The 21,366-nt window shown below is 58.6% G+C and overlaps 5 protein-coding genes across 5 annotated transcripts; all 5 read right to left on the minus strand.

Moving 5' to 3' along the window:
* Window positions 1-5,613: 5,613 nt before the first annotated feature.
* On the minus strand, window positions 5,614-5,928 carry LOC131590598 (loricrin-like). Its single transcript, XM_058860811.1, has one exon. The coding sequence runs from the start codon at window positions 5,926-5,928 to the stop codon at window positions 5,614-5,616; it is 315 nt and encodes a 104-aa protein (XP_058716794.1).
* A 3,713-nt stretch (window positions 5,929-9,641) lies between these two features.
* On the minus strand, window positions 9,642-10,028 carry LOC131590306 (sericin-1-like). The gene has a single exon (XM_058860246.1). The coding sequence runs from the start codon at window positions 10,026-10,028 to the stop codon at window positions 9,642-9,644; it is 387 nt and encodes a 128-aa protein (XP_058716229.1).
* A 2,708-nt stretch (window positions 10,029-12,736) lies between these two features.
* LOC131590261 (loricrin-like) lies at window positions 12,737-13,504 on the minus strand. The gene is made up of 2 exons (XM_058860189.1): window positions 12,914-13,504; window positions 12,737-12,817 (listed from the first exon to the last, which is right to left on the minus strand). The coding sequence occupies exons 1-2, from the start codon at window positions 13,502-13,504 to the stop codon at window positions 12,737-12,739; spliced, it is 672 nt and encodes a 223-aa protein (XP_058716172.1).
* Window positions 13,505-16,182: 2,678 nt separating this feature from the next.
* Window positions 16,183-17,844, minus strand: LOC131590262 (keratinocyte proline-rich protein-like). The gene is made up of 2 exons (XM_058860190.1): window positions 17,305-17,844; window positions 16,183-16,768 (listed from the first exon to the last, which is right to left on the minus strand). The coding sequence occupies exon 2, from the start codon at window positions 16,765-16,767 to the stop codon at window positions 16,183-16,185; it is 585 nt and encodes a 194-aa protein (XP_058716173.1). The 5' UTR covers window position 16,768; window positions 17,305-17,844.
* Window positions 17,845-19,077: 1,233 nt separating this feature from the next.
* LOC131590564 (keratin-associated protein 9-1-like) lies at window positions 19,078-19,546 on the minus strand. Its single transcript, XM_058860726.1, has one exon. The coding sequence runs from the start codon at window positions 19,544-19,546 to the stop codon at window positions 19,328-19,330; it is 219 nt and encodes a 72-aa protein (XP_058716709.1). The 3' UTR covers window positions 19,078-19,327.
* Between the last annotated feature and the right edge of the window lie 1,820 nt (window positions 19,547-21,366).

The raw sequence follows: 21,366 nt of genomic DNA on the forward strand, positions 1-21,366 counted from the left end.
GTGTCCCTCGGGGTTTTCCTGGGCTTTTCTCTCCTCGAAGAGGGCGAATCCACCTTTGGGACAGGCTGCGGGTTCCCAGGGCTGGGGTGGATGCCTGGGAATTTGGGGTTGCACCAGGGGTTTGATGGATTTTTGCATTTCCAGTTGGGAAAAAAAAAAAACCAAAAATCATATTTTGTCCTGGAAACTCTCCAGAGGTGTCCCAAGCCTGAGCTGTGGTGCTGGGCAGGAGCTGGGAGGGAGGATGGGGAGGGATGAGCACTATTTTCTGGAGGAAAACCCTTTTTAGGGCATTTTAGCTCCACAGACGGGGGATGGACGCGTTAAGTTTTGGGCAGCTGCTCTCTGCGTGGACAAGAACGGGAAAAACCCCAAATCCTCACTCAGAACCCCCCAAATCTGCAGAAAAAAATTATAAAAATGTTCATTTGTTAAACATCAGCTGCTTTCCAGAGGGAAACACGGACGGAGCCGCTGAGCAGCTTCCCGGGCTCCTGATTTCCAAACCCCTTTTGGGGCAGGAAAAGCAGCTCCGTGGTGATTTCCCAAGGCTGACTCAAAGCCCTGAAATCGCCCAGCTCCGGGAAGGAACCTTCCAGAAACTTCCCCAAAGCAGCAGAGCTGAAGCAAGACCCCAACCCCCCTGCCCAGCCCACACGAATTTGCTTCACCCCCGGCTTGCTTCAGCTTCCTCCGGAGCCGCTTTTGACACCCCAAAATGTCAAATTCCTCCCGGGCAGCCCAAAGGAGCAGCGGCCCCTCAGCTCCGCACCCCAAAACGGGGCAGGAGCCCTAAAAGGCAGCAGGAGCCCCAAAATGGGGCAGGAGCTCCGAAATGGGGCAGGAGCTCTGAAATGGGGCAGGAGCCCCAGAACGGGGCAGGAGCTCCGAAATGGGGCAGGAGCCCCAAAACGGGGCAGAAACCCCAAAATGGGGCAGGATCCCCAAAATGGGGCAGAAACCCCAAAATGGGGCAGGAGCTCCGAAATGGGGCAGGAGCCCCAGAACGGGGCAGGAGCCCTAAAAGGGAGCAGGAGCCCCAAAACGGGGCAGGAGCCCCATCCCGCAGCGCTTTGGGGTCTCTGTGGAGCCCCCACATCCCCGGGGAGCGGAGAGAGCTCGGGAACAGCCTTGGGGACAGGGATTTTCAGCAGATCAGGACTTTCGGGGGGCTCAGCCCCTCTGTCCCCGCACAAACCCCCCCGGGATGGAGGCAGGAGCCGGCTCGGCTGTTGCTGTAACCGGATATTTGTCAACCCCGGAGCTGGGGGGGCTCCTGTTGTGTCACCCCGGGGCTGCTGGGCAGGAGGGGACAGAGAGCGACCCCTCCCCAAGCCCCAGATCCACATCGGGACGCTTTCATCCCCAGCCATCCTTTTCCAGGATTGCGGGATTGGGAGCCCCGGGCTCCTGCTGCCACCTCGTGGGACGCGACATCGCGGAGCGGCGACACTCCCAGAGGCCACCAGGTCCTGCCTGCGACCGCCCCGAGCCCGGCTTCCCCCTGCTCCTCTCGGAAATAAATCGGATTTCTCTGCCGGAATCGGGCCCTGCAGTTTTTGTGAGGCCACGCAGCCGTTTTTAAATATCCCAAAATCCTCGACCTGGGGATGGATCAGAGCCTGATCCCGGCCATGGGATGAGCAAGGAGTGACCCTCGATGTCCCCGGGTGTCCCCACCCTGCCAGCTCAGGGCTCCTGACCCCGGCTCTGCTGCCCTGGCCTGAGCTGGTCCAGTCTGGGACATTTGGGACAGCCTAAAAATAAGATTAACCCCCTTTCTTTTATTCCCGCAGGAATTTCTCTGCTCTCTGACATTTTCTAAACTTTGCCCTCGAGCTCACAAACCCCTTGGGCTGTAGAGAGGGGAAAAACCCCCACATTTTTGGGATGTTAAACACAGAGTTTGTCTTTTCTGGCAGTCCAAGGAGGCGCAGAGCCCTGACCTACATACACCTCTCCAGGTGTGCAGGTAAACATCCTCGGAGCAGCAGGATAACGAGGGAGGCTCCCTGGGAAGAGAACAGGACTGACCGGAAGGAATCCTGTCCTCCTCCCACTCGCGGGATCCTGCCAGGAGCCGCTCCGAGCTGCTCCCACCAGTCCCCATCATCCCCGGCTGCTGCAGGTGAGTCTCCGCCGTTTGTTTTTGGGTTTGGGGGCAGCTTTTTGTGTTTGTGGGGCTTGGTTTGGAGCTGGTTTTACCCGGCAGGGCTCAAGCTGGACGGGATCAGCTCCCGGGCAGGAGGTTGGACGCGCTTTCCTCGCCTGCAGGAGGTGATTCATTCACCCCTCCAGTGCCTGGATGCTTACAGGGAGCAGCTCCCCTTTAATTTAACCAGGGAAAGTGGAGAAATGAAGGGAATCGAGGTGAAAGTCCTCAGAGAGGCCGGGGAAGGGAATCTTCTTTTTACCCGCGGTGGAATGGGACGCAGGAAGGCTGAGGGGGATGTTGGTGGCCTCAGGTTCTGCTCCTCTCCAGGATGTCCAGGCTCATCAAAGCCATCACTGACATGATGCAGAGCTCCCAGGGCAGCGCCAGGAAGGGCAAGAAAGCGGAGCCCTTCAGCAGGAGCGAGTTCAAGAAGCTGATCCAGCAGGAATTCGCTCCTGTCAAGGTGACAGCGGCGGCTGCAGGGGGGAAAAGAGGGTGGGAAAGGTTCTGGGGGGGTGTTTTGGGGTCTGAGGGGGTCTGCAACATCCAGCTCACATCCAGAGCTGGGCTGGGCTCTCTCCACCCTTCCGTTTTCCCTGGCTTTGTCCTCTGTTTGTTGTTTTTTTCTGTTTGTTTGGCTCTGCACCCCTGGCGCTGGGATTTGGGCATCCCCCAGCCCTGGATGCTCCTGGGGATGGGGGGTCCCGGCCCTTCCCCGCCCCGGGAGGGGCTGACGGGGTCCTGTCCCCGCAGAGGTCCCCGAGCAGCAGGTACAGATCCATCCCGCGGCCCTCGGACCCCGACACCGAGCCCATGAACAAGGAGAGGGCTCCAGGCAAGCCCTGCGTGTACTGAGGGCTCCCGGCTGCTCCTGGAACCCGGGGGGAGCAGGTGAGGGACAGCCAGGGACACCCCAGGGAATGGGGACACCAGAGGGATGGGGACACCTCTGGGGATGGGGACACCTCCTGGGATGGGGACACCTCTGGGGATGGGGACACATCCAGGGATGGGGACACCCCAGGGGATGGGGACACCTCCGGGGCTGGGGACACCTCTGGGGATAGGGACACCCCAGGGAATGGGGACACCTCCGGGGATGGGGACACCTCCGGGGATGGGGACACCTCCGGGGATGGGGACACCTCCGGGGATGGGGACACCTCTGGGATGGGGACACCTCTGGGATGGGGACACCAGAGGGATGGGGACACCTCTGGGGATGGGGACACCTCCTGTGCTGGGGACACCCCAGGGAATGGGGACACCTCCGGGGATGGGGACACCTCTGGGATGGGGACACCTCTGGGATGGGGACACCAGAGGGATGGGGACACCCCCTGGGATGGGGACACCTCCTGTGCTGGGGACACCTCCTGGGATGGGGACACCTCTGGGGATGGGGACACCCCCTGGGATGGGGACACCTCTGGGGATGGGGACACCTCTGGGGATGGGGACACCTCCAGGGATGGGGACACATCCTGGGATGGGGACACCTCCTGTGCTGGGGACACCAGAGGGATGGGGACACCTCTGGGGATGGGGACACATCCTGGGGATGGGGACACCCCCGGGGATGGGGACACCCCAGGGAATGGGGACACCTCTGGGATGGGGACACCTCTGGGGATGGGGACACCTCCTGGGATGGGGACACCTCTGGGGATGGGGACACCTCCTGGGATGGGGACACCTCCGGGGATGGGGACACATCCTGGGATGGGGACACATCTGGGGATGGGGACACCTCTGGGGATGGGGACACCAGAGGGATGGGGACACCTCTGGGATGGGGACACCTCTGGGGATGGGGACACCTCCTGTGCTGGGGACACCCCCAGGAATGGGGACACCCCCAGGAATGGGGACACCCCCGGGGATGGGGACAGAGCCACCCCCCTGTCCCCGCCAGGAGCCCAGCCCGCCGGGCAGGGTGGGATGGAGCAGGAGCTGAGCTCCGGAAGGGATTTAATCATCTCTAATTAATTTTGCGCAGTAATTGGGCAGCAATCAGTGCAAAGCAGAGGGGTTTGGAGGGAGGGACTCGACTCCCGCCCGGTTTTGGGGTGCCCGTGGCCAACCCCCGTGGTTTTTCCCCGCTTTCCGCAGGATCCGTGGGCGGCAGCAGTGGTGGGATCTCCTTCCAGGCTTTTCCAGCTCCTCCGGGCCAGGCACATCCCGGGAGAAGCGAGACCGTGCCCAGCTCCACCCATTTACCTCCATGAGGCAAAAATATCCCGGCTCTCCTTGGCTCCCGATGCTCCAGCGGTGTTTCCCTGCATCCTCCGTGTCTCCTGTGCTTTAAAAACGCAGCTTTGAAGGCTTCGGGGGGGTGCTTGGGGCAGATTTGATCTCTTTTTAATTTTTTTTTTCCCCCTCATAAAAAGCGACGGCTGAAATCTCAACCCCTTCAGCCCGGTTATTAAACGGGGAGAAAGTGAGAAAAAAAAAATAAATAAAATCCCTGCTCAATCGGGCTGGGATGAGCAGGGTAATTATTGACTCAGCGCTAATGAAGCCAGAGCGGCGATTCCTCGGGGGGGGGAAAAAATCAAGGGTTGGTTGTTGGGAGCTCATCTCCAGCTCCTCTGGAGTCGACAGCAGAATTCCCACAGGGTTTATTTTGCGGGGGTGGACGCCCCAAAAACGCGGCTCAGCTTCAGCCCCGGCTGAGGGGGCTCGGCCGTGGTGCTCACGGAGAGGTCTCGGCACTGAAAATACCCCAAAGGCGTTTTTTCCCCGGTTTATTTCCCCCCTTCTCAGGTGAACGGCTGTGAGACCACAAAAACGCAATAAAAACTGGATTTTAGGAGCCTCCCGAGGCAGGGGGGTGCTCGGGGAAGCTCCCAGGGTCGGGAGAGGGTTGGGAAAGAGAGAATCTGGAGTCTGGGGGGTCCAGCAGGACACGCAGGGGGATGGGGGGAGGTTTTGGGGCTTTCTCCAATACCGGGATCCCGCAGGGGTGATCCCCCAAGAACGATCCCTCAGGAAAGATCCCCAGAAATGATCCCCGAGAATGATCCCCGGGAATGATCCCCCCAGAAATGATCCCAGGAATGATCCCCGGGAATGATCCCCCAGGAATGATCCCTCAAGAATGATCCCCGGGAATGATCCCCTGGAACGATCCCAGGAATGATCCCCAGGGACCAGAGCATTCCAAGGGTTCTCCAGCTCCGGCACAAGCTGTGCCTTCATCCAGCCCCATCCTTGCAGCGGAAAACCGGGATGAGCAGTTTGGGATCAGCGACCTCAGGGGGTCTTTCCCACCCCCTTCGGCCCCGTGGTTCTGATTTGAAGGAAACAGCGGCTCCAGAGGGATTCAGGGAATGTGACTAAACTTTATTGGGCCGCGGGGAAGAACCAGCCGGGCCTGGAGGGCACCGGGCAGGGCTGGGCAGCTCCGGGGAGCCGGGACGGAGCCGCTCCCCGCCCGCCCTTTGCTGCCGGAGCTGTCACTTCATCTTCTGCTGCGGCATCTGCGGCACCTGCTGCTGCTGCTGCTGCTGGCCCTGCATCTGCGGCTTCCCGTGACAGCCACCCCCGGAGCTGTGACAGCCCCCGGAGCTGCCCCCGGAGCTGTGACAGCCACCCCCGGAGCTGTGACAGCCACCCCCGGAGCTGTGACAGCCACCCCCGGAGCTGCCACCGGAGCTGTGGCAGCCGCCACCCCCGGAGCTGTGACAGCCGCCACCCCCGGAGCTGTGACAGCCCCCGCTGCTCTGGCGCTGCTGCCGGTGGCACTGGTCCTTGTCCTGGCGGGAGCACATGGCGCTGTGCCGGGCCACCTGCGGGCACAGACGAGCTGGCTTTTCCTTCCTGCTCCTGCCCTTCCAGGCGGGAGGAATCCAGCGGTTCCTGTCCCCAGCCTCAGCCGGAGCCCGCATTTCTCCTGGTCCCTCTGGCCGAGGCCGTGCTTGGCTCTGCAACCCCCCCAGATCCTCCCTCCATGTCCCCATCCACTGTCCCCATCCACTGTCCCCATCCACTGTCCCCATCCACTGTCCCCATCCTCTGTCCCCATCCACTGTCCCCATCCTCCTCCCTCCCTCCCTCCCTCCACTGTCCCCATCCACTGTCCCCATCCACTGTCCCCATCCACTGTCCCCATCCACTGTCCCCATCCACTGTCCCCATCCACTGTCCCCATCCTCCTCCCTCCCTCCACGTCCCCATCCACTGTCCCCATCCTCCTCCCTCCCTCCCTCCACTGTCCCCATCCACTGTCCCCATCCACTGTCCCCATCCACTGTCCCCATCCACTGTCCCCATCCACTGTCCCCATCCTCCTCCCTCCCTCCACGTCCCCATCTCTGCTCCCTCTCAACTCCTGGGCTCCCTCCTCTCCCATCCCCTCAGGAATCTCCTCTCAGCTCCCTCAGGAATTCTCCAGCCCCTTCCCAGCTCCCCAGCACCCTCAGGACAAATCCCACCCCCGTTCCAGGCTCGGGGGGTCCAAACTCATCCCCCCCAGAGGGTTTGGGAGCCCCCTGCTCTTACCTGAGCTGCTGGTGCAGGGACGAGGTGAGGAAGGGATGAGAGGGAATGAGGATTTTGGGGACAGCAGCACTTTTATACCCTCTCTGAACACCCCACCTGGAGAAGAAGCCCCTCCCTGTCCCACAGCTCTGCCCGTTCATTTAATTCGCTGCTGGCTTCTTTTTTTTTAAATTTTTTTTTTTTTTTTTGCCTCCCCATTCCCCGGGCTCCTGGGGTGACTCACCTGATCCACGCTGGGATTGCCTCTCCTCATAGGTCGCCTTTCCTGTCCACGGAGGTTTAATTGCCGGCTCTGCCCGCGCGGGGCTGGGCTGGGGGAGCCGTGTGGGCGGCCCCGGTTTCCCCAGGTCAGGTTTGGTGTTGATCACACCCGGGGAGTGCTTTGGGTTCAGGGGGGAGATGATGTCTCATCCCTAAATCATCCCTCCAGAACGCCCTGGGGTTCTCCAGGCCCCCTAAAAACGGAGGTGGGCCCAAAAACAGCTTTGGGGAAGGAGGAAACTCTTCTTTAGCAGGAATTCCCTGGATGCTGGGAGCTGCTGAGGGGGATGTCCAGTGCCGTGTCCAGTGGCAGGAGGGGCTCCAGGGAAGGGAACGGAGCTGGGAAGGGGCAGAAGAATTCCTGAGGGAGCTGGGAAGGGGCTGGAGAATTCCTGAGGGAGCTGGCAAGGGGCTGGAGAATTCCTGAGGGAGCTGGGAAGGGGCTGAGGAATTCCTGAGGGAGCTGGGAAGGGGCTGGAGAATTCCTGAGGGAGCCGGGAAGGGGCTGGAGAATTCCTGAGGGAGCTGGGAAGGGGCTGAGGAATTCCTGAGGGAGCTGGGAAGGGGCTGGAGAATCCCTGAGGGAGCTGGGAAGGGGCTGGAGAATTCCTGAGGGAGCTGGGAAGGGGCTGGAGAATCCCTGAGGGAGCTGGGAAGGGGCTGAAGAATTCCTGAGGGAGCGGGGAAAACTCAGCCTGGAGAAGAGGAGGCTCAGGGGGAATTTCTGGCTCTGCACAGATCCCTGCCAAGAGGCTCAGGCTGGAATCAGGAATCTTTTCCTGGCTGGTCAGGCCCTCAAACCAGAGAGGTTTGGAGTCTCCATCCCTGGAGGTGTCCAAGGAAGGCCTGGCCCTGACGCTCTGGGCTGGTGACAAGGTGGGGATCGGGCACAGCTTGGGCTCGACGCCCTTGGAGAGCTTTTCCAAGCTCAGGGATTTTGGGATTTGCCTGGATTTCCATGGGCTCGTTCCTCACCTCGATGAAAACACGGTGGGGCCATGAGGAATCTCCAAGGTTTCCCACCTCTGCCAGGAGGACCACAAGCAGCTGGAATTCTTATTTTTTTTTTGGAAGGAATAAGCCCTGCCCTGGGTAGCTCCACAATTAGCAAGGTGCTTAATTACGTGGTGGAGTCTCAGCCCTGGAACAATTCCGGATCAGCCGTGCTGGGGTTTTATTCCAGGTGCTGGGACAGCTCCGGTGCTGCCGGAGGAGGAATCCCACGGGAGCCCTCACGGTGCTGCCGCGCTGTGGGGAACTGCCAGACCCCCGGGACTTTCTCCAGAGCTGCAGAAACATCCATTTTGCATTTTTCCCGATCCCCAATTAGCTCCTAATTGGCCAGTAAATCCCGGTGCTGTTCTGCACACGGAGAGCTCATGCGAGGCGATAATTTGGGATACTCCCTGTACCTTTCTGCTGCGTGGGCTGGGAATTCTTTAGGACCACGGAGCTTGCTTGGCCCCTTTCTGCTTATGGAAGACATTTCAGTCATCAAACAGGAAGCAAATAAAGGCTGAAATCCGGATTTTTCCATCTGGGAGCTGCTGTGGTTTTGTCAGTGTGAAAAAGCTTGGGAAACACCGGGTGGAAAATCTTTCCCTTCCTCACGAGCTCTCCTGTTTTTGATTTGATTGAGGTTTTATGGTGACCACGGGGAGATGGAGGCTGAGCGGTTCCTGCCATCCAAAACCCACCCGCGTTTGCTGGTACCCGAACACGGAGGATTTTGGGAAAGGTGGGAGGACAGGGCAGGTGAAGGAGCCAGGTGAGCAACCTGGAGCTTCTTTTGTGTTGCTAAACTTGTGGCAAGATCTAGAACAGTGTCAGGGCAAACTGTGCCGGGGTTTGGCTCCTTAATTGGGTTTTGTTCTGGCCTCAGCAGAAATGTGGTCAATGACCTCTGGGGAAAAAAAAAGACCGGGAGGAATTTTCGGCTCTTGGCATCTCCCCGAGTTCAGCTCCTCGTGTTTTAATTGCTCCCATTTGTTAACAATGGGCACCTCTACATTTTGTGCTTGGCCACCTTGATGTGCCTGGAAAAGGGGTTTGGAAATGGGGGGGCTGAAGGCAAATCCCAGACTCGGAGCCATCCCTGCTCCGAAAACAGGGAGTGAGCTGCTGCCTGCACCCTTTTCAGCAATGCCAGAAATTTCTGATCCTCCTGACGCACTCGAGAACAATCTTATCACGGTAACATCCATTTCATGAATGGCAATACCGGAGCAATAAATTACCCAATTGGTTTTAATTACAAGTTGAGAATAAACGTAGCAGCTCCTTGTGTAAGCATCGAGCAACGCCCCTGGCACGACCCAGAGCTCTGGCAGGGCTGGGCACAGCGTTTCTAGAAAGGCTGGCTGGAGGTGCCTCCCCCTGGGGAGGAGTTTTGGGGCCAAATGGCAAAAAAATAAAAAAAATAAAAAAAGGGGTTCTTTGTTTTTAGCACGTTTTTTTTGGCTTAAAACCTCCCCCAAATTATGGATTGTGGTGGCTCAAATGTAGTCACAGACTGATCCCCACACAAATGTGCCAGCGTGAGCAGAAAGTTTATTTCAGAATCCACAGAGCAGCTCAGGACAGGTTACAGGATTTGCGAGGGGAGGGGAAGGAAGGGCAGGGACACATTTTCCTGGGAAATTGCTGGGAAATTTGCAAAGCTTTGGGAAGGCGGCGCAGGATCCAGGACATCTCCGTGGATCACCTGCAGCGGGTGGTGCCATCACTTCATCCTGGAGGACACTTGGTAGATTTGCTGCTGGCACTCCTGCGATGTCCCGTGGCAGGGTCCCCCGCTGCAGCCGGATCCGCTGCTCCCGTGGCATCCGGATCCACCGCTGCTCCCGTGGCATCCTGATCCTCCACTGCTCCCGTGGCAGCCGGATCCACCGCTGCTCCCGTGGCAGCTGGATCCACCGCTGCTCCCGTGGCAGCTGGATCTGCTGCTTCCATGGCATCCAGAGCCGCCACTGCTCCCCTGGCAGCTGGATCTGCTGCTTCCATGGCATCCAGAGCCGCCACTGCTCCCCTGGCAGCCGGATCCGCTGCTCCCCTGGCAGCAGGAGCGTTCCTGCTGGTAGCACTGGTCCTTGTCCTGGCGGGAGCACATGGCTGGAGACCTGCTGGGAAAACTGCTCCGTGAGTCAAGGCAGTGACCAGGGACGCTGGAAGTGTCCAAGGCTGCGCTGGAAGGGATTTGGAGCGCCCTGAGCTGCTGGTGGGGTGTCCCTAAAGTCAGCGAGGTGTTTCTAAGGTCCCTTCTAACCGTCCCAACCCTCTGCACGATTCCGTGACCTCATAATTGTGTGGTTCCATGGTTCTAAGCCAAGCTCTCCAATGGGAGCAGGGTTGTCACCTCTTTGGGAGAGCCCTTCTCTCATGCACCCGGGAGAAGTTAAAAGATCTGGACAGACTCCAGAACAAGACACACAGAGTCCTCAGCCACCTGAGCCAGAAATTTTTACGTTTCTCTCCTGGGCAGAAGGACTGAGATGGAGACAGGACGTGGAAGAGAAGCGCCCAAGAGCTCAGGACTGAGGAGAAGCTGGAGAGCATCAGAAGCGCAAAAGTCTGATGGGTCTGGACTCACCTGGAGCAGAAGGAGCTCGAGAGGAGACACCGAGGAGCTGAGATGCTGAGGAGAAACGGCGAGCGCCGGCTTTTAAAGCCTGGCTTGGGCTTCTCCTCCGGAAACCAGACGGGGCCCCACTGGAGGGACCTGATTGCTCAGCACCCCGAGCACTCGGCTAATTGGGAGTTTTTGTGGAGCTGTTTTGACTGACGGAGCAGATCGATATCCTGACATTCCTCTTGTTACTCCATAAAAATGTTAATTGCCCACCACGCCTGGCCCGGTCGGGGCGCGGGGCTGGGGAGCGTTCGGGATGGATTTTTGTCCCCTTTGTGGCGTTTTGTCCCTTGTGCCACAAGCCCGAACTGGGAAGGGACAGATTTTAGGGGGTGGGAAGGTGGGATTGTGGGGTCGTAAAGGAAACCCAGAAATAAAAGGGAAAGGGAACAAAAAAGGCCGTGGTGGTGGGCAGTAAAAACAAACATAATTTGGATGGGGCGTAGCACCAAAGAAACACCAAAAATTCTGAATAAAGTCAGCGAGGAGCACTAAAAGCAGTGCTGGAATTTTTCAAGCCAGGCCTTTCTTTATTGAAAGGCTTTTAATCCAAACAGAAGGTATTTAAATCCTCGTAGGATGTGGAAAACATCCTGGTAGGAGTGGGAGGACATCGGGATCTGCGTCTTTAACACTCTGATTTGGGGACAAAAGTGTCTTTTTGCTGGTGGAGAGCTCCAGGCCTGATCCCCTGCAGGACTCTAGAGGCCACTGTGATATTTAAAATAGCCTGGGTTGAATAAAACACAGAATCCAGGAGAATCCTTGGTCCCCAGTGGAGCTGAATCGCCGGAATCGATAGATGGGGAAATCCCAGCACGACTCGGGACATTTCACAAACGCTGGGAGAATGGAGATCCTTGTGAAACTCATTATTCACGATTAATTACAGCCCTGATTCCGTGGATGGGGATAAACCTGTTCCATCCTTCGTTTCGGGATGGAGACAAACACCTGAGCAGGGCCCGGGGGCACCGGGGCCCACGTACGGGACAGGACGGTGCTGGCCCCACAGCCAGAGCCCGTGTCCCCTACAAAGCTCCCGTTCCTCAGAGAGGCATCCCCGGGTCCCCTGACACCGTTCTGAGCGGGAAATGGCTTTTTTTGGGGGGTAATTCCTTGGTTTTGTGAAGGAATTCCCTTCGCAGAGGTTGGCAAGGGAGGCTTGGGGCAGCGCCAGCAGCCCCCAGGTGTCCACCCCCAAAACCCCAACCCCGCACCCCCAAAACCCCAACCCCGCAGCTGCTTTTGCTTCTTCTCCTCATCCTGCAGGAGGAATCTCCCCCCCAGCAGCCCTGGGAAGCTTCTGGCTGTGCCCTGAGCCACATCCTGGCGCCAGGGGCGGGTGGAGGCCTCACCTGGGTGAGGTGAGGTGCCAGGAGCCTCCGAGGATGAGGAGCTGTGACTCACAGCGGCTCCAGATCCCTGCTTTGCCCCACAGATCCTCCCAGGGGGTTCCTCTCCCCACCCCACCAGACCCCACCAGGATTTTGGGGCCTTTCACCCTGTTAGAGCCATTCCCAAATCCTCTCCCTGCCTTTTTTATCCCCGGGACATTTTTTTGGGGAGGTTTATGGTGCAAATCCAGCTGTGCCCATTTCCTCGTGGTCCCACACAGACCCTCTGCTTCTTCCCTCTCTGATGAAATGCGGATTTTTCCCTTACACAACCCTATTAATATTTAATTACCCTCTTGCACAAACACTCCGTGATGAAAACTGTTACTTTTCCAGCCAGGAAATCGCCTGGAGTGGGAATGAGGAGCCACCAGGTGGAACCAACCCCTTGCGAGGGCAGACGGGGCCGCTGCAAACCCAGCTTTGGCCACCAGAAGGACCAGAAACCGCTGGGATGGATGAAGAGGGAAAAAACACGGGTGCGAGGGGTGATGGAGCCAGCATTTTTTTTTTATTGCCTCCGCGTCTGCTGTGAAATGAGAGGAGAATCCCAAATTTCACGGCGTCAGCGGGTCACAGCTTCAGAGCGCGTTACAAGCGGAGGGGACAGAGCAGGGATGGGTGACAGAGCAGGGATGGGTGACAGAGCAGGGATGGGTGACAGCGCAGGGATGGGTGACAGAGCAGGGATGGGTGACAGAGCAGGGATGGGTGACAGGAGGGATGGGTGACAGAGCAGGGCAGGGACAGGCGGGACAAGCTCCCCTTGTTTCCCCTCGCTCCTCAAATCCTTTATTTGATCTTCCGGGCTGGCACTTTGCAGATTTGCTTGTGCTGCTGGCTGGGGATGCCCTTGGAGACGGGTACGCAGGTCTGCTGGACCGGAGGGGGACAGGGACGGGGACAGCTCTGCACTGGAGGGGGACAGCTCTGGACCGGAGGGGGACAGGGACAGGGACAGCTCTGTACCGGAGGGGGACAGCTCTGCACCGGGATGCTCTGCACCGGAGGGGGACAGGGACAGGGACAGCTCTGCACCGGGATGCTCTGCACGGGTTTCCCACAGCTCGGTTTCCCACCCTGCGCCCCTGCCCCGTGGCACCTCTCGGAGCACACGGACCTCCCGTAGCCCTGGCAGCCCCCTGAACCCCCGGAGCTGTACGTGGGCCTCCTGACACAGCCCGAGCCCCCTCCGTGGCACGAACCCGAGGATCCCTGGCACCTCTCGGAGCACACGGACCTCCCGTAGCCCTGGCACCCCCCTGAACCCCCATAGCTGTACGTGGGCCTCCTGACACAGCCCGAGCCCCCTCCGTGGCAGGAGCCCGAGGAGCTGGAGTAGCCCTGGCAGCGCTCGGAGCAGCGGGGCTGGCGGTAGCCGTAGTGGCGGTAGTCGTGGCCCCTCATGCCCTCGACGCCCTCGCCGTGGCAGCCCGAGGAGCAGCAGTTGGCGTAGCCGTAGCGGAACGGAGTGCGCCGCGTGTCCAGCCACGATCCCGAGGGGTCGTACCAGGTGGAGTTCAGGTTGAAGTAGGATTCTCTTCCCGAGGAGTAAATCATGTTGGGGCTGTGGGGGGAAAAAACCTGGGAAAGAAAGGGATGGGTTGGTGTCGGCATCTCCCCCGATTCCGTTTGATTTCCCATAAAACCCTGAGGGGTTCATCCTGAGAGCCTGGCTCCAGAGGAAATCCCTGTGCCTGCCCAGCTCTGGTCAGATCGCATCTGAATTGCATCCAAACCCTCTCTGTCTCCTTCCCGTCCCATTTTATTCACCTCCAGGAACAAAACCAACCCCAAGGCGTCCCCACACGGGGCGGCACCGCTGTAAATCCCACCCCCAGCTCCCTCCAGAGCTTCTCCCGTGGCTCTGGAGCAGAGCGTGGTCTGAAGGTCCAGCTGTGACCTCCCAAATCCCCTCACCCGGGTGAGTCTCACCAGCTCTCCAGCGAAGGCAGGCGCCGCCCGGGGCAGCAGAATGTGAGAGGCCAAAGGGGCCGAGAGCTTTTATAGAGCTCCGAGTGTTCCCCTGCACGTGAAACACGCAGCAGGAACGAGGATTAAATTATTTATGGGCAAAACATCTCCTCCATTTGGATGCTGTTCCCAGTGCCTGGCATGTTCTGCTTGACTCACGATTTCTGATAAGCATCTTTTAATTACAACATCGGTCCCCAGCGGGGCACATAAAAGACTGACACGGCCTGAGCCACACTTTGGCTGTGTGAGACAGGTAATAAAGGACTTATTCACCCTCTCCAGGGGAGCAGGACACTGCCGGGTGACCTGTGAGTCAGGAGCGGTGATGGCACCGCTCTGACCCTCCCCTCCTGCTGCCTGAGGAGCGTTTCCAGGTGAAGCACGAGCAGGTGATGGGAAGAGCCAGCTCAGAGTCACCGAAAGCAAATTGTGCCCCTTGGTTTGGGTGGTGGAGGGGTTGGGTCTGGGCAGGAGGGGGAGAGGAGGGCATGACACAGCTTTTCCAGGGAATTCCTGGCTGCAGCATTCCCAGAAGTGTCCAAGGCCAGGTTGGGCAGGGATGGGATGGTGGAAGGTGTCCCTGACCGTGGGGGTTGGAGTGAGATGATCCCTCAGGTCCTTTCCAACCCAAACCAAGCCACGGTTCTGTTTCTTCTCCATTTCTGCATTCCAGGCTTGCCCCTCACCTCATCCCCAAGATGTTTTTTTGAGGTCCCTCCCAACCCAGACCATTCCCCGATTCCATGGCTCCAGGTGTGATGATGGAGCTGCCCCAGCTCCTGTTTTTTGGGGTTAAACTGGGCGGATGAACCACGTGGGGATGAAGGAGTGGCTGATTCTGGTTCATTAAAACCCTGGATAATGGGATGGACTTGGAGAATCCTCAGCTGGGATGGGGTAACTGGGATGCAGGGGCTGGAAAAGCAGCTTGGAACATAAACTGGACCAGGTCGGGCCTGGAAGTGAGGGCTGAGCTGGCCCTTGGTCTGTGGGCTCTGAGTCACCGCGCCGGGAACTGGGAAAAGGCTGGGAAGAAAATCCCTAATAAATAATAAAAAAAAAAAGGGGTTTCCTAAGGTAAATTTCACAGGTAAGTGGTTTTTTAATTTGGCCAGAATTAGACCGGAGAAAAATAAATTGCTGTGGTGAAGAAAACGAGGATGGATTTCCTTTTTTCCCCTTCCCAGCCCTCCCTGGCGGTTGTGTGAGGACACGCCCGGGCCGTGCTGAGGCAACACAAAGAAATTAAATGATTTATTTTAATACACTTTTGAGGGAGGCTTTTCTGGCGAGGTGAGGAGAAGGAGCAGCTCACCTGCAAGAGCCCGGCCTGCGCCTTCCTGCAGGAGCGAAAAAGCATCCCCGGCACTCACCGCCACGCCTCGCGCGCTCATTATCATAATTAACATTTAAATCAGGATGCCCCGTGCTTCCATCCAGGGGATGAAGGTGCTGGCACGGCCACAGAGCAGATGTTGGTGCCTGGATCTGCCCATCCCGCCGTGGGGAGGATTTCCCCCCGCCCAGCCTGGGGAAACCGGGCTGGGAACCCTCCCGTGTGAGCCCCGATTCGGATTTAAATTAAATTAAATTCAATTTAAACGAGTTCCCTCGCCGGAGTTTTAATGGCTTTCAGCAGCTTCTCCTTGTGATGCTTGTGGGGGCAAGAAAGAGAGGAACCAAGGGGTTGCTCAGTATTTTCCAACTTTATTCTCGGGTACGCGGGGAGGGGGTAAAATTGCGGGAGTCCGTGATGCTCCCGCCGTCACAGTGGTTCCTTTTTCCCTCGAGAAGTCCTGGAGCTGCTTTCAAACAGCCTTGAGGCCAAACCCGTGGCGGTTCCTCCATCCCCGGGTGCCCCTCGGGAGGGGGAACACCCCGCCGCTGCTCCCCAGGGAAAACCAAATCCCGGGAATTTAAAGTGTCGGTGCTGGGGCCGAGCAGAGCGCCCCAAATCTGATGTGCAAAGAGCAGCAACGAGCCCGGAGCGGAGCTGGGAGCATCCTTTGGGCCGGGGGCGAACCCCCCCGGCCCGGGCAGCACCGGCAGGAGCTGGGGAGGGGTCCCGGGCTCAGTTCTTCACGAACCCCCCGGCCCGGGCAGCACCGGCAGGAGCTGGGGAGGGGTCCCGGGCTCGGTTCTTCACGAACCCCCCCGGCCCGGGCAGCACCGGCAGGAGCTGGGGAGGGGTCCCGGGCTCAGTTCTTCACGAACCCCCCGGCCCGGGCAGCACCGGCAGGAGCTGGGGAGGGGTCCCGGGCTCAGTTCTTCACGCAGAGCGGCACCAGGGCGAGCTGCTTCTGCTGCTGCTGGTGGCCGGGATGCGGTGGCAGGGGGACAGGGGCAGGGCAGCAGCGCTGGACGGGCCGGGGGCAGCAGGGAAGGGGTCGGGGGCAGCAGGGAAGGGGCCGGGGGCAGCAGGGCGGAGGTCGGGGGCAGCGATGCTGCAGCGGCAGGGGCTGCAGGACCACCGGGGGCTCCTCATCCCGCTCGGGGCTCTGCTCCACTCTCCGGCGAGGTTTCCCGCAGGGATGCGGCTCCGGGCAGGGCGGGCACGGGCGGTGCTGCTCCAGCGGCCGGCGGTGGATTTTCACGGGCGGGGGGCACACGGGGGGCACCGGGCTCACCTCCACCCGCCGCCGGGGCTTGCAGCTCTGCGGGGCCGGGCAGCAGCCGGGCTGGGGAGGGCAGCCCTGGGCTGGGCTCTGGCAGGAGCCCTCGGTGTCGTGGCTGAGGCTGCCGGGGTCGTGGCAGCTCTCGGGGATGGAGCCGGGCTGTGTCCAGCCCTGGTGGCCCGAGGAGGGCTGGCACGGGTCGTGGTCGGTGCCGCCTTTCTGGTGGAGCATCCTGGGGGAGAGACGGCGGAACCGGGCAGTTAGCGAGGGTGGGAAAAGATTCCGGGCTCGTCCAGACCAGGCTGGGATGGATCAGGGTTTCACTCAGCCCGGAGTGCCACATCCAGGAATTCCTCGGACACCTCCAGGGGTGGGGACTCTCCGAACCTCCCTGGGCCGCCCTTTCCAGGAGGAAATTCCTCCTGTGGCCACCCCGAGCCTCCCGTGGCCGTTCCCTCTCCTCCTGTCGCTGTTCCTGGGAGCAGAGCCCGATCCCCTCGGCTGTCCCCTCCTGCCAGGGAATTCTGCAGAGCCCAAAATCCCCCCTGAGCCTCCTTTTCTCCAGGCTGAGCCCCCACAGCTCCTCCAGGAGCTGCTTCCCCCATGACTCACAAATCCTTTGAGGGTGACCAAGCCTTTGGGCATAAACAGCCTGGGAAAAAGAAAACAAAACACCGACTCCTTTTTTTCTTTTTGTTTTTCTTTTTTTTTTTGCTATTTCCAAGGAAAACCGGAGGGATCTGAGAGGGCTGAGAGAATCCAACTCACCCTGCGAGCAGAAACGGCCGGGCTGAGCAGGGAGTCGGAGTTCCTGAGCACAGAGCTGCGGCTGGAAGCTTTTATAAGCGGCCGAGCTCTCCCGGGAATGAGACACGTCCTGGGAATTAATAGCTGAGCACTGAGGCCGCTGCCGTGTGTGTGTGTGTGTGTGTTTTGTTTCTGGCACTCGCTGTCGGATTAATCAGCCGCAATTAGCGCCGGGCCAGCTCTGCAGAGGCAGTGGCCATTATCCCATTAGCCCTGGTCATGCTCCAGCGGCGTTAGTCAGACGGATCCTGGGATGCGGATACCTGGAATGCCGCGATGCTGAGTGATGCGCCCGAAAGGAGACCCTGCTGGCAGTGGGAAAACCACAGAAAACCCTCCCGGAGGAAGGGGAGGGAACCCAGGGCTGCCCCAGGAGGGCGAGGGGCGGCGGGTGCTGCTCCTGTGGGTGAGCGGGAGATGGGAATCCGCGATCCCTAGGCGGGGATGGGATGGTGGGATGTTTATTCCCGGATTCAAATGGATTAATTCGCTCCCAATGGATTCATTCACCTCGGCCGAGTGAGTGGCCACGGCCAGGAAAAGCCTTTTATGTGTGGAAAGTCTGGAATGAGGACACGGGAGCAGCGATGACCTCACACAGAAACAATTCCAGGCTTTGCCAAGCACCCTGTCCACCTTTCTGGCATTTTCGCTGTGATTCCCGTTCTGTGGGGCTGCTCCATTTCTCATTTCTGTGGCCGAGACGTTTTTTAAGCACCAGGAAAATTCCCTGGAGCCCCCCGGGGTTCCAAAGGCATTTCCATGTGGAGCAAGGGATGCTCAGAGTTCTGTCCGGTGGAATTTGGGTTTGAATCAGTGGGAAAAGCATCCGCAGAATTCGGGGGTGCGGCTCCAGGGCTGTGCTGGCACCTGACGGGGCTCTGCTGTCATTTATTCCCCAGCCACAGGAGAAGTGGAATTGCCTGGCAGGGAGCCACGGGATTTGTGCGGAAAGATGAAAAAAACCTCGGGATCTGTAAGAACCAAACAGGATTTTGGGTTTAGAACTCATTGCCAGAGTCCCGAGGTTTTCTTGCTGGGTTTTTCACATTAGAGGAGTCTTGGAGCTGCTTCCTGAGGATTTCACAAATCCCCGAGTGTGAATATTGAATTTCTGATCTCGTCTCTTAAAGTTTCCCACATTTTAATAGAACCCAGAGAAAATTAATCAGCGTTTCTGGGTCCTTCAGGCTTGGAACTAAACCTGATCAGCCCTGGGCTAGTGGGAGGTGTCCCTGTCCATTGCAGGGAGTGGGATTGGATGAGTTTTGAAGTCCCTTCCAACCTGAACGATCCCGTTCTGTTTAATCAGTTTTAGAACCCTCCTTTAAAGCTCAGGAAGTTCTCTGGAAAGATTCCCATTAGGGGAAAAAGATTTCCAGCTCTGGCTTTAGGACCTCAGAGGTGCTTCGGTTGCAAACGGGGTCTCAAATCAGCAGGAGGAAAATGGAATTAAACGGATGCTCCTCCTTGCTGAGGTGACTTTTGTCACTTGCAAGCCCCATTTTCCCCCAGGTGAGCATCGGCCCAAGGAGTTCACCAGGTACACCGGGGCGCTGTCATCACAGAACGCCAAACATGCAAAATTAATTGCATTAATCAATTAGGCAAATGCTAAACACACCCCACACCGGCGCTACTGTTTAAGGGATAAAGCTAAATGAATAAACACAAGCCCGGAGTTTGCAGGATCAGAACTAACAAATTTTATTGTCTTTCGCGGCTAATTGGGGATTAAAGAAAGAGAAAGGAGAAGGAAACACCGGCAGCATCGAGCATCCCGCACACCGAGAGGGGAAGGAAGAGCAGCGCCAGAAACTCGCCGGGCAGCGGCTTCAGGGCACAGCAAAGCACTTGGGGGCTAAAGGCAGCAAAGAAGAGAAGTTTTGAGAGTCCAAGCACTCAGAAGAAGCATTTTGGGATGGAATCCACATCCATATCCACGTCCAAGTCCGAATCCGAGCCGGGAGCCAGCCGGGTGGGCTCAGTTGCCGCAGCAGCCGCCGCAGCAGCCGCTGTTGTTGTTGCTGCTGATGGTGTAGCAGCAGGACATGGGCATGCAGCAGGACTGCATGGGCATGCAGCAGGGGGTGCAGCACTGCATGGGGCTGCAGCACATGGGCGTCTTGCAGCAGCGGGGGCTGCTGTAGCAGCACACGGAGTAATTATTGCCGCCGCCGCATCCGCAGCATCCGTTGGGCATCTTGGAGGGTGGTGGGAGGTGGGGCTGGAAGGAGCAGAGAGAGGCTGTGAGTGGGAGCAGCAGGCTGGGCAATTTGGGGTTAATTCCAAGCTCTGTCCACCCGCTCACATTTGGGGGTTCAAGGAGGGGAAACCCGGGGGAGCCTGGTTTATAAGCTGTGGTTGCAGCTCCGGGTTTCCCCGTTTTTCAGGTGCCCAGCGACGCCTTCCCGGGCAGCCTTGGTGTCCTAGGAAGAGCAACCCAGCACCAGACCCTCACTCTGGGCCCTTCTGGAATATTCTCCATCCTCCTCCCCTGCATGGCCCTGCTGATAGTCCCAGAGCCTCCCCGAAGATTTCCAGCTCATCCCCGGAACTCCTGGTGTAGAGTTCGTAAAACCCCAACGTCCAAGCCCCGTCCCAGATCCCAGCAACACTTGGATCTGCTGTAAGACACCCGAAATTCCCTCTCAGGAGGTGAAGGAAGGGTTAGAAGCTCTCACTTACCCTGCTGAAGAGCGAGGAGAGGTGAAGAGAGGAGAAGACGAGCGAATGAAGCGAGCTGGGCCCGGAGCCCTTTTATACTCCCGGCCATCCTTCCCTCCTGGAAGTGAGACAGCCATTGACCATTCCAGCTTCCCTGTTTATCCATCCAAACCCATATTTTTTAGCCATATGTGTCGCCTGGAATTTGCATTTCGCCTCATTACTGGTGATCACCGCCCTCGTTCTGCCTCGTCATGGTTCAGCCTGCAGATAATCAAAGGGCTCCCACGAATTTGGATGAATTTGTCCTCCCCACAACCTTGCGAGGGAGCCAAAAAATGCGGCCTCGTATCTGCTGGACGGAGATGTCCCGGGACTGAGTCAGCAGCAGCTGGTGCTGACTCAGTGCCGCGGCCGGAACCGAACCGTGAGGCCGCCCCACGGGAACGGTGTTTGGAGCAAATTGGGAAGATTCCAGGGGAATGGGGGTGTTTGTTCCCGGTCACTGGACGCGCACGTGAGCGAGGAGTGTTTGGGATGTCTGGGGCTCAGTCGCCCCGCACGTGACTCCGTGCAAATTGTGGAATCCGTTGGGTTGGAAAGGACCTTGAAGGTCACCCAATTCCACCCCGCTGCCACGGGCAGGGACACGTCCAGCTAGAGCAGAGCTCCATCCAGCCTGTCCTTGGACACTTCCAGGTTTGGGAAGTTCTCGCTGTGTTAATTGATTTTTATTAGTAGCGGTGTTTTTGTGAATATTTCAGTTAAATGGTCAAGGGGCAGCTCTGCCTCTGCAAGATTGGAGGCTCCAGGACTGGGTGTGGTGCACCCCAAGCCAACATTTCCCTCCTGCAGCTTTCCCTGAGGGGTCCTGGAGCCCTGGCCGTGATCAGGAGCCCCCTGCCCGGCCCCCAGCAGGGAGGGAGGGGTTTGGAGCTGGGGCAGGACCCTCTGAGGGTGTTGGGAGGGGAGGGAGCCCAGGGTGAACCAGAGGTGAGAAGGTTGAGCAGAACTTGCTCCTCACCGGGCTGGTGGAGCTGAGTGGGAGGCAGAGACTCGGGAAGAGGTTTTGTGGAGGTGAAACCATTCTCTGGGAGGGAGAGAGAGAGAGGAAGGGAGGGATGTCAAGGTAAGGCAGAGCCTTGGGCAGCTGAGCCCTGGCAGGAACACCGGGGAGGAATTTTGGGAGGAATTTTTTTCCCGGTCTGAAATTGCAGCTCTCCGCTGAGGACCTCGCCACATTATCCTGAGAGCTGCCTAATGAGAGGATGGTGATCCTGCCTGGCCAGTTCCCTGCTGCTGCCTGACATCCTCAGGGATCCCGGGGCTGCTCGGGAGAGGGGTCGGCCCAGGTGA

This window comes from Poecile atricapillus, chromosome 33 (assembly GCF_030490865.1).
Source record: "Poecile atricapillus isolate bPoeAtr1 chromosome 33, bPoeAtr1.hap1, whole genome shotgun sequence".
Classification (NCBI taxonomy): Eukaryota; Metazoa; Chordata; class Aves; order Passeriformes; family Paridae; genus Poecile; species Poecile atricapillus.